The following is an 11,117-nucleotide window of genomic DNA, read 5'->3' as shown; positions in this document are numbered from 1 at the left end:
CCCCCACCCCCCTCAGGACGTGCTCTCTAAATAATTGCAATAAAACAAACCTTTCTCTGCAAACCATTTTCTCCCCACCCCCTCAGCAGCAGCCATCCCAAGCAGGAGTGCCAGGGACGTCCAGGGACAGAGTTGGGGCGCTTGCAGGCTGTGTTCATTCAGGCTTTGGGGAGTGCTGGGGATGCCAGATGTGGCTGTGAGAGCTGCCCCTCTGCCCTGTCCCTGCCCTCCCTGGGGGGGTGGGTCTGGGCTACAGGGCCTGGGCTCTTTGAGGGGCCTGAGGATGGAGGCCCTGTGCCCCTGAGGAGGGCAGACTCTGGACAGGCACCTTGTCCCTGCACGGCAGCCCCCAGACCTTTGGGGTGTGACTGTGTGAGAGCCTGTCCCCAGGAAGGACCCCAGGCTCCGGGCTTGGCCCCTGCTAGGAGCCTCCCCCAGAGGAAACCCCACCGACTCTGCCTTTCCCCTGCGCAGAACCTGACTGACCGACATCGCTGTCTGCCCCATAAGCCATAGCACACGCGCGCCTTCAGAATAAACAGGCCTTCCTTGGACCCTGGCTGTCTCTGTCCTTCCTGAGCCTTCATTTTGGGGGTTGGAGGGGTCATGGTCTGGGCAGGGAGGTGGCAGCCTGCAGCTCCCCAAGTCTCAGCTGCTGGAAACAGTCCCATTCCTAAGCCTCCCCTCCCCAAATCCATCCGCTAGCCCCTCTCAGCTCCTGCTCCCTCTTGCTTATCTCTCCAGCGCACTTGGGACCCCTGTGCTTCGGAACCCTGCCCTCTCACCAGCACCTCCCTGTGAAGCCTTCTGGGCCCCTGGCCCCCCAGCAGGTACACGCAGGTCAGGCCCTGTGCCCTGTGTTGCCCTCCCTGGGCCTGCTGGTGTCCCTCTGAGACCAGGTGGCTCTGTAAACACTGAGGGTGGGGCCCTCGTGGCAGAGGCTGGGGCTCTCAGGGTGCACAAGTTCAGGAAGGGGCGTGTGTTTCCAGGTCCCCAGCCAGCTGCTGCGGGAGGCAGCCTGGGCTTCCAACGTCCCCAGCGGGCTTCCAGACAGCTGGCTGCAACTGGCTCCTACAACCTCCCCGCCACCCCTGCCCCCCAGCACTCAGTCCAGATGGTCACGTCCCCATCCTGGCCTCCCAGGCAGCCCTGTTCCAGACACACGTGAGCACGGATGCAAACACAGCTCATGCATGTGCTTTCCAGCATGCCGCCTCCCACCCACCGGGGTAGAAATCAGCCAGACCCTAACTACAAACAGCCCCCAAACTTTATTATAAACAGGCTATGGCTCTCCAGCAAAGGCACAAAGAGGCCAGAGTGGTGCCGGGCAGAGGCCCCAGGCCCTCAGAGTCCGTGTGCAGCTGGGCACAGGGCCCGGTTGAGGCAGGCCTGGCAGCGCGGGTGGAGGGGCAGGCAAGTCTGCTGGCCAAAGCCCACCAGCAGTCCATTGATCTCGCTCCACAGCTCCCTGTGGGGGTGGGAGCCATCAGTGTGGAGGGAGGGTGGGAGGGAGGGGAGCCCGCCCTGCCCCACCCCAACCCTGCACACCTGGGCAGCCACTCTTCCAGTGCCCTGCGGGTCTCCTCCGGGGACTTGGTTGCCTTCCTGGTCCATCTGAGTCGGTTTACGATTCTGTGCACGTGTGTGTCCACTGCTGCTTGGAGATGGGGCAGGGTGAACACGGGGCAGGCTCACCGGGCCAGACTGCCCCATCCCTGCCACGGCTCCCAGTGCGGATTGGTAGGGGGCTGAGTCTGAAGCCTGAATCCCCCTACACACCTCCCCAACCCCCGCTGGCTTCTGAGGGGACCCAGAACTGCGCAGGCCTGAGAGAGAGTCACATGGGCCATCCCTGCTGCTAGGCAGGGGCTGGAGTCAGATCCAGAGGACTTGGGCCTTTTTCCTGGGGTGCAGGCAGCAGTGCCTCCTGGCCCAGGCACCGGCCATGGGTGCTAGGCTGGGTGGCAGCAGCTTTACCTAGTGGGCCGGCATGAAGTCACTGCCTGCAGAGCCAGCACCTGCCACTGCACCATCAGGGACGGAGAGGGGAGCGCGGCCAGGCCAGCTGCAGCTGTTGTGCACCCGGCCGCAGTCCCGGCTCCCCGTGGCCGGCCACCCTGGGGCTTGGCCTGGGCACCTGCTCACCAAGGCCCCCTCCCCTAGCCAGATGCAGCCCCTGCCTCCTCCTCCTATGTGACTGCCGAAGAGAAAGCGAGTTCCTGCACTGGCCCACTTCCCCTGCTGCTGGCTGCCTGGAAAAAGGCTCGGGCCTGCCCCAAACAGCGATAACAGGGGCACAGGGAGAGTATGCAGATGGAGAAGCCACACCCCTGGGTCACCACCAAGCCTGTTTCTTTCTCTGTAACACGTAGGTGACCATGCCCTTAAGCTACCCAGAAGCCCAGCCCAGGGCCACACCACACTTGTGGGCCTGTCCAGCAGGGCTCTGCACACCTGTGCCTCTAATGGGAGCAACTACTTCCCCTGCTTTGTGGCCCAGCTCAGAGAAGCCAAGTGCCTTGCCCAGGGTCACCCAGCTGGGAGGGCAGAGCTGGGATCGGCTGCTGTATCCGATGGCTCTGGCTCTCTACTCGAGGGGGCTTCTTCTCTCAGGAAACCCCCTGGGAAGTGGGGCCCACCCTCCCTAGGATCTCCCTGCAGGTGGCCTGGCCCACAGACAACCAGATAGGGCAGCATTCCCACACTCCTAACTGCTGCAACCAGCTGCAGGCAGGGGCCCTTCCCCCACAGACCTGCCAGACCACTCCTAGACACGGGCAGCCGAGGACAGCCGCCCAGATAAGCTCAAGTATCTGCTGAGAGGCCGGCAGCCGCAGGAGCCCAGTGAGGGAGGCTCTGCCCGGGCCCCGCCTGGCCTGGCTCCCGCTTTTCAGGGCTTCTGGGCTCCAACCTCATCAGGTAGCCAGAGCCCTCCTCCTCTGGCGGGCACTGCAGGGAAGGGGTCCCTACCCCAGGGGGCAGGCTTCACAAGCCTCGGAAGCCCTGGGGGGATCCCCACCACCTCTCCCGGCTCCTCTGCATGAGTCCCTGAGAAGCACCACGGTGGGAACACACAAGCAGGTCATGGGTCAAGCCCTGGTTTCTGGGCTGGCTGGGCCTGCGCTGTGCAGCCTCAGAAGCCCCCACTCGCTGGGCAAAGATCTGAGGAAGCAGTCCCACCCCAACCCAGGGGTCTGTCTCCACTCGGAGCTCCTCCAATGCCAGAATGCCATACAAGGACCCAGGATAGGGATTCCAGGAAGGGCCCCCCCAGCCGCTTCCTCCTCACCCCGGGTCCCCATGTCTGCACTGCCCCTGCCCCCTCTGCCCACGCTCATTCCAGAGCCTTGTGCTCTGGCCCTCTTCCCCAGCTCACGGCTTTGCAGATGCTGTTCCTTCTGCCCGAAATGCACTTCCTCCTCTTGGCCTGGCCAGCCCACCTCACCCTTCAGCTCTTGGCTGAATTATCACCTCCTCAGGAAGTCCTCCGAAATGCCCCAGACCAGGCCAACTCCAAAGGTGCCCTGCATGCCCCCATCAGTGTTTCTACCCCAGTCTCTCTCTCCCTCATGCAGCATAGACCCGAGTCCATCTAGGGCCTCTCCCAGAGGCCAGCATGCTATAGGAGCTCCTCAGCAAACAGGAACTCCTCCTGCTAGTACCCATCTCTGGGTGGGGTGGGCCTAGCTCTGAGCTGGGAACACCTTTCTGACCCTTCGGGCTGAGTTGTGAATGAGGAGACCTGAGCTGAGGTCACTGGTCACAAGGATGGGGGAACCTCAATGGCAGCCAGCAAGCCTGGAGCCGGCCACTCCTGCCTTGTGGGCGCATGCCACTCACCAATGCCTGACACAGTGCCCCAGGCCACTGCCATAGCCAAATGTGCCATCTTGGGCCCGACGCCTGGCAGTGCCACCAGCTCTGCCAAGGAGGTTGGGATGTCCCCATCATAGCGCTGCTGCAGGATAGCACTGGTCTGCTTGATGTACTTCACCTTGTTCTGAAAGATTGCGGGGGTCATCGCTGGAGGTCAGGAGTATAGCCCGACCTGGGAAGACGAGGCCCAGAGGAAACCCACAGGTGCCCAGAGCTACCCGCCAGCTGTCCAGGACACACTCAGAGGCACCTGCTTGCCTCCGTCCCCCCAGGAGGTGGGAACAAGCCAAGGGCAGGAGAGCCCAAGGAAGGCCCAATGCAGGCCTAGACCCTGCCTCCCACTTGCCTGGGGCCAATGACAAGTGCGTGGGGTCAGGCTTGAGTCTCCCTGCCCCATCATTCCCTACCAGAGACCAGGCAGGCTAAGCAGGACCAGCTAAGCCAGAAGCTGGGCTCAACAGCACCTGGGCCTTCAGGAAGGAAGGCTGGAGCCTGGGGCTCCCCAACCAGCCGCCAGGCCAGCCGGGCGGTTCCCATCCTGTGCCTGAGTGGACAGGGCTATTTAAAACCCATCTGATGAACTGTAGCCCACGCCAGTGCCAAGGGGAAGTAGCCCCACCCACCCGGCTGCCTTCAACAGACCCGCCCACCCACCACCCTGTACTCTGTGGCCTGTTGGGGCCCTAGAGGGGTTGTGCACTCCAGGGAGGCTTGGAGTAAACAAAGGGATAGATGGGTGGGCAGCCTTAGTGAGGAAGAGAAGGGCCAGGCGTCTGGGAAGGGAGGTGGAGGAAGGAAGGGGTGGGCTGCAAACAGGAAAGGCCAAGGAGCTCCAGTGCCTGGACTTGAGGCCCCATGGCCAGGCCCCCTGTGGGCTGGTCAGAGCGGCAGGGGCAGGGCGGTGCTCCAGTGGGAACTCATAGCCAGGCCCCCACGGCCAGGGATGCCCGCCCCAGCCTCCCACACCCCACAGCCCACTCAGTCTGACATCTTTCGCAGGCCAGTGGCACCCGCAGCCCTACTTGCCACGGGCTGGGCTCACCCTCCAGAAGCCCACAGGATAGATGAGCGTGCCCAGTGTGCTGTCATCCATCTGCAGGATGCTGTCCACCGTCAGGCCCCGGGCCCGCAGCCGCTGCATGGCGCCTGCTGTCACCTGGTCCTTGGTCTGGCTGGAGAGCATCAGTGACAGCAACACCTGGTACCTCCGCACCTGCTTGCACAGTGACAGGCACCAGGGTGGGGGTGGGTCCTGGGTGCTCAGCCCAGCCAAGCCCTTTACTCATCTGCACGTGTCACCCCAGGCAGTGCATGGGATATCTGCCTCCTATCCGCCCAGGCCAAGGGTGTGTGTGTGGTGTATTTTCCACTTATGTGGAAAATAGCAGCACCTGCTTTGCAAGATTACTGTGAGGCTTAAAGAATTATTACTGCATTCAGAATTGCACCCGGCATGACGTCAGTGCTCAACAGCCCTTGGTTGCTCTTGTTATCGTTATTGCTTTGCAAAGGATGCTGCTGCCCACTTTACAGACAAGCAAACTGAGGCCTGTCACCGGGTAGCAGAGCTGGGATTGGAATCAGGTTAGTCTTAGGACCAGGCTCTGGGCCAGTGAAGTGTAAGGAACTCCCTCTCTCTCTCAGCAAACGTTACTGAACACCCATGATGTGCCAGCTGTCCCCTGCTAAAGGCCTGAGAGGAAGCAAGTGTCTTGTTCAGAAGGGGGTCACCAGCAGATGGGTGCCCGCCTACCTTCGGGGGTGCGCTGAGGTCATAGCAGTGTTCAACCCCCAGCTGGTCCACCGGCGCGTCCTTTCCACTCCTCATGGTCCGGATGTTCTCCAGCTGCTGCCGCCAGGCCTGAGGCTCCCAGGCTGGTGACTGGAGATGCTCGACCCCCTCTCCTTTCTCACCTTCTGAGGCCTCGTAGGCCACATTCAGTCTTTGAGCCTTCCGCTGACGCTTCACAGGGCTGTAGCTTTTCCTACCTTCTGCAAAAAGTACCACTTGGTCCCTTCAGTGAGGGCTACAGGTAAGGAAAAGGTGTGGGTGCTGCCCTACCTACTATCTCATCCTACATCATTTATTCAACAACCACCCATCACCTACTACAACTGCGGGTGCTCTGGCCTCTGCAGCATGTGCTCCGGGCCAGGTCAGCCTTCCTCATGCCGTTGGCCCTCTGACCAAATCCACTTTAGCACATGACGACTCTAAGTAACAGCCTCCACCATGGTGCCCCCAATCTAGTCTCGACACTGTCAGAGAGAACTTTCTAAAATCTGAATTGAGGGGCTTCCCTGGTGGCGCAGTGGTTGAGAATCTGCCTGCCAATGCAGGGGACATGGGTTCGAGCCCTGGTCTGGGAAGATTCCACATGCCACGGAGCAACTGGGCCCGTGAGCCACAACTACTGAGCCTGCGTGTCTGGAGCCTGTGCTATGCAACAAGAGTGGCCACAATAGTGAGAGGCCCGCGCACCGCGATGAAAAGTGGCCCCCACTTGCCGCAACTGGAGAAAGCCCTCGCACAGAAACGAAGACACAACACAGCCGAATATAAATAAATAAAAATTAAAAATTAATATCTGCTAAAAAAAAATCTGAATTGAGTTGTGTCACTTTCTGTTTAAAACTCCAAACTCTGTCCTGGCATCAGAGCTCCTGCCTACCTGGCTGGCATTATCGCGTGCCTGTCCCCCCCAGCCATGCTTCTGCCCAGTGTGTCATTTTGTCTGGACTACCCCTGGGGTCTTTGGGTGTCCGTAAGAATCCTCCTCTGGACAATCCTGCAGACGTCCAGGCAGGACAAGTGGCAGGGGGCCCTGTCGTTCTCGCCCACCGCTGAATCTCAAATTAGGTCCTTAATAACGACGTAAACGTAAGGAAAGCCACGCCGTTTCCCACTTTCTCTCAGAGGCACCCTCTAGCAGGGGGAGAAAACTTCTGGCTGGGACAGTCCTTGGCACCGGGCCTCTGAGCTGGAAGCAACTATGAGGACAGGGCCGGTTTGCCTCGCAATCAGCCTGGCACAAGTGGAGTACCCTAGGGCATGCTAGTGGGACCGGGAGAACTTCCTTCAACAGGACGAAGGTGGGGGAGGTGGGAACGCCTGAACCCAGCCCATGTCTCCTGGGAAAGAGCTTAGGGCGGGAACTCAGGGCCCCATCCCCCAGTCTCTTGTAGGCCCCCACCCCGCCTCTCTTCCTGTGACCCCGCGCGGGCGCGGCGCTACCTGCAGCCGCCTCTTCTCTCCGGAGCGGCGCGGGCTTCTCTCTACTTCCTTGCTGACCGGGCCCGGGTCCCCGGCTCCGGCTGCGGGTCACCATCCTCACGCCCACCGCATTCATGCCGGATTCCTGCGGACTACACGTCCCGGCGGCCCCTGGGACCCCGTCACGTGACTAGCACTCGCCCAGCCTTTCCTCCAGAGGGCGGCCCTCGGCGCCCTCCCGCTGCCGGAAGTGCAGGTCGCGCTTCCGGCGGCGGCTTGTGGCCGGGGGTGTGCTCGGTTCTCGGCGCTGGGACTGTCCCGCTCGCTGCGGGCGCGGGGAGTGGTGAGTGGCTCGAGGTGTCCTGACCGCCGACTCCGACGGGGCAGCGGAGGAGGCTGCCTCTCCAGGCCTGCTCGGCACTGAGGGCGTGGGGGCGGACCCCGCAGTGTCAGGCCCGGCTCTCGGGCGCGCCCACCGCAGCCTGATTCTGGAGCTCCAAGCATTCCTTGGTTTTAAGTCATGGCGGGTGCGAGGGGGTTCCTGCTCCCGGCGTCCCCCAACAGTCCTCCTCCACACGGGGAGAAGAGAGATGGCAAACGTCAGGGCTCCCTGGACCCCGCGGCGGCCGCCCCCTGGCCCCAGTTCCCCTCCCTCACTCCATGCACTGAGGCGGGCGGACGGCCTGGCGTTTTCCAGGTTTATTTCTGGCCGGAACCGCGCCAGCCTGTGGTGGAGTTTTCTCGGGGGCTGTGGGAGGGAAGAAAGGTCGTGCCCACCGGAGACCTAGGGTTCGCGGGCGGTCCGCGGCGGGACAGGTGGGTGGAGCCGTCCCTGAGATCTCTGCCTGATTGTCGGCACAGAGGAGTCCTCTGATGCGTCCCTGCCCAGCATGGCCAAGCCAGCAAGCAAAGATTCAGGCTTGAAGGAGAAGTTCAAGATTCTATTGGGACTGGGAACTCCAAGGCCAAATCCCAGGTCTGCAGAGGGCAAACAGACGGAGTTTATCATCACGGCGGAAATCCTGAGAGTGAGTGAGCTGCCTGGGTCTTCTCTGCTAGCTTAGTGGGGGGTGCAGGGAAGGCTGAGTTTGGTCTGTCACCAGGTTCTGTGGGAGATGGGCTGCTGGTGACCGTCTGTGGGGCTGCTGTCCCCAGTACCATGGTGACATATGTGTCTTTTCTCTGGAAATTCAGGAAGTCAGGATCTTGGCGACTTGGTCCAGCACACTTGAGTTAGTATTCAGATGTTGATGCAAGAAAACTTGTTTTACTAGAGGACCTAAAGGCCATGGTCTCCACAGGTGATTAGGGTTATGGCCAGGGGTAACTGGTAATGTGTGAGTTTCTGGGAGAAGTAAGGCTTCACTTTTTTGTCTGTGTTGGAATCTCACAGATGTGCCTACTCAGTGCTTTACCCATAAATAATGTTGAATGTTTGCACTTGTAAAGTTTCCCGTTCAGAAACAACCAAAATGCTCATCAATTGGTGAAGGTTTAAACAAAATGTGATGCCTTCATACGATGGAGTAGTATTTAACAAAAAGAGGAGTGAAGCACTGATAACTTGCAACAGCATGGATGAACCTTGAAAACATTATACTAAGTGAAAGAAACCAATCACAAAAGCCCACATAATGTATGATTCCATATATATGAAATGCCCAGAATAAGCAAATCCATAGAGACAAAGTAGATTAGCCTTTGCCAGGGCTTGGGGGGAGGAGGGAATGGGGAGTGAAGCTTCTTTTTGAGGTGATGAAAGTGTTCTGGAATTAGTGGACCTGGTTGCAAGCACTGTGAATATGGTAAAAACTGGATTATACAGTTTAAAGTCATTACAGTGGTGAACTTTATCATATGTGAATTTTATTTTAATAAAGTGCAGCTATGGAAGAAAAAAAAATTGTCTGTTCTTACTCCCCTAAGGTGGACTAGTCAACTCTGGTGATTCTTGGTTTCAGAAGATTCTGCTGTGGGTCTCCAGCATGGGAAAGGCAGGGCAGTTCCTAGAGTGCTCTGTGATTGGCAGGTAAGGAGACCTGGTGTCTGAGCACTGGCCTTCTTTCATCTCTCCAGGAGCTGAGTGTTGAATGTGGCCTCAACAATCGCATCCGGGTGATAGGGCAGATCTGTGAGGTTGCCAAAACGAAGAAATTTGAAGAGGTAGGTGTGTCTTGGTTGGGTGTCTGGAGAGATTCATGTGAGCTGCATTAAAGCCTGATTTGGCTCTATTTAGGAGCAGGGTTGACAGCTGACTTCACTAATGAACTGATATGCACCATTTGAGGGAAATTTAGTCTTCATCTTAGCGATGAGGAAGCTTCTGGAAATGTCCTGAGCATAACCCTGAGAGGCCAGTCACATGTGGAGGTGGGGAGCAAGAGGATTAGGCTCTTTTAGCAGATCCAGAAGTGGTTTTGTGGTGCTTACAGAAACGCACGCTCACTTGTCCTCTCACATTACAGATTCGCAGGAAGGAAAAATAGGGGAACGTCAGGAGAGCATGTGGTTTCACAGAGAACAAGCCCAGGCACACCAGTCTCTGTCTTTCTGGGAGAGATGTTTGGGTGGTATTAAGCAGCCTCACAGATGTAGGAGTATTTATTTTGGGCAGATACTTCCAGGCTCTCTCCTGATGTCCTGTGGACAGAGTGGGAAGCTTCCTGCCGTTAGAGTTCCTCAAGGGCTCTGCTCTCGCCTCAACCCACTTTTGTGTGAGTGACACAGGAGGAGACATGGGTCTCATACCTGGCGGGTTCAGATTTGCTCAGTGGGGAGGAATCACTATGTCCTCTGCAGGTCATCTGAAAAGTGCAGGCTGCACATGACCAGGGATAAATGTGAGGATAGGCATCTATGTTCTTAAAGTTGTTTGTGTACAATAAGTACGGAAAGGGGAGCCGTGTCAGAGCTGCCGTCAAGTGAATAGACAGATAGGCCTAAGAGGCTGGAGTAGTCCATGGGCTCAGTGTCTGTGTGCTCTTGTGGCTTAGGGTGCATCAATAGGAGTATTGTGAATGGGACAAAGGAAGTAAAACTTCCAGTGTATTCCAGTGTATGCCTGAATAATGTTGGTCAGACAACATTGAAAAGACATTTTAGTTCCCCTCTTAAGAGGAGTGAGCCCGGGAAAGGGTAAGTGGTCTGGAAACTCTGGCTGGAGGGAGTCAGGGATTGTTAACGTGGAAAAGGGAAGCTGACACAAGAGAGACTGATTCTGGGAGCTGAGGGGAAAGCACCCAACAGCTCCCTTGTGGGCTGGGTGGACTTAGGAGGCAGTTTCCAGAAGCCTGGACAGAGTTCTTAGCAAGCCAAGCCAGGCAGCAGAGTCGGGGTTGGGGTGGGGTACTGAGTGGCCCGAAGCTGGTTTGTTTACACAGGGGAGATCCAGAGCATGGGATTCCTGGGTCAGGCTGCAGGCCCGTGGACCGCTGTGGTACTTCTGGTTCTGAGACTCTTCCAGTGGCTTTTCCCATGGAGCCTGAGCAAGCTCTCAGAGACTGGCTGCTGATCTCTGGGGGCAGCCAGGACGGCCTCCCTGGCCTTCCTGCTTTCCTCCCTCCCCTCAGACTATGGCCTGGTGAGGGTTAAAGGGACCTGTGAGGGTTCGAAGTAGCTTGGAGCTGTTCCCCTTGTCAGGCTCGTGGTCGCTGTGGGCTGTGACAGGTACATGAGGACTTTAGAAGAGTGAGTTCTAAGTCAAAAGACCACGTTGTTCTGCTCTGTCCTTTGCCCATGGAACTGTCCCTCAAGTTGAGGGGCCAGCACACCAATCCCTGTCCCTTCTTTGCCGGGCAGCATGCGGTGGAAGCACTCTGGAAGGCCGTCTCGGACTTGCTGCAGCCAGAGCGGCCGCCAGAGGCCCGGCACGCCGTGCTGGCTCTGCTGAAGGCCATCGCGCAGGGGCAGGTAAGAGGTGGCCGCTCTGTGCCTGGGGGGAGCTGGGGCGGGCCACGTGCTGACTGCTCCCGCGGGCCACACTTGGACCCTCGTCTTTGGCGAGAGCACCAGGCACAGGTTCGCT

At 58.6% G+C, this 11,117-nt stretch overlaps 2 protein-coding genes across 2 annotated transcripts in view; one reads left to right on the top strand and one right to left on the bottom strand.

The window, feature by feature from the left end:
• Positions 1 to 1,268: 1,268 nt before the first annotated feature.
• NTHL1 (nth like DNA glycosylase 1) lies at positions 1,269 to 7,229 on the bottom strand (the record flags this gene model as incomplete). The annotated part of the gene is made up of 6 exons (XM_082857211.1): positions 1,269 to 1,471; positions 1,552 to 1,657; positions 3,844 to 4,003; positions 4,922 to 5,092; positions 5,633 to 5,871; positions 7,115 to 7,229. 6 exons carry the CDS (start codon positions 7,227 to 7,229, stop codon positions 1,348 to 1,350), a joined length of 915 nt encoding a protein of 304 aa, XP_082713337.1. The 3' UTR covers positions 1,269 to 1,347.
• Positions 7,230 to 7,355: 126 nt separating this feature from the next.
• The window catches only part of TSC2 (TSC complex subunit 2), a 37,185-nt gene continuing 33,423 nt past the window's right edge, over positions 7,356 to 11,117 (top strand). The window contains exons 1-4 of the mRNA XM_082856348.1: positions 7,356 to 7,436; positions 7,955 to 8,121; positions 9,170 to 9,256; positions 10,892 to 11,002. Coding sequence (XP_082712474.1) covers positions 7,984 to 8,121; positions 9,170 to 9,256; positions 10,892 to 11,002 — 336 coding nt within the window. The 5' untranslated portion in view covers positions 7,356 to 7,436; positions 7,955 to 7,983. The remainder of the gene's footprint in view (positions 7,437 to 7,954; positions 8,122 to 9,169; positions 9,257 to 10,891; positions 11,003 to 11,117) is intronic.

Source organism: Leucopleurus acutus, assembly GCF_964270905.1.
Source record: "Leucopleurus acutus genome assembly, chromosome: 16".
Lineage (NCBI taxonomy): Eukaryota > Metazoa > Chordata > Mammalia > Artiodactyla > Delphinidae > Leucopleurus > Leucopleurus acutus.
This window is presented reverse-complemented; position numbering and strand designations above follow the sequence as displayed.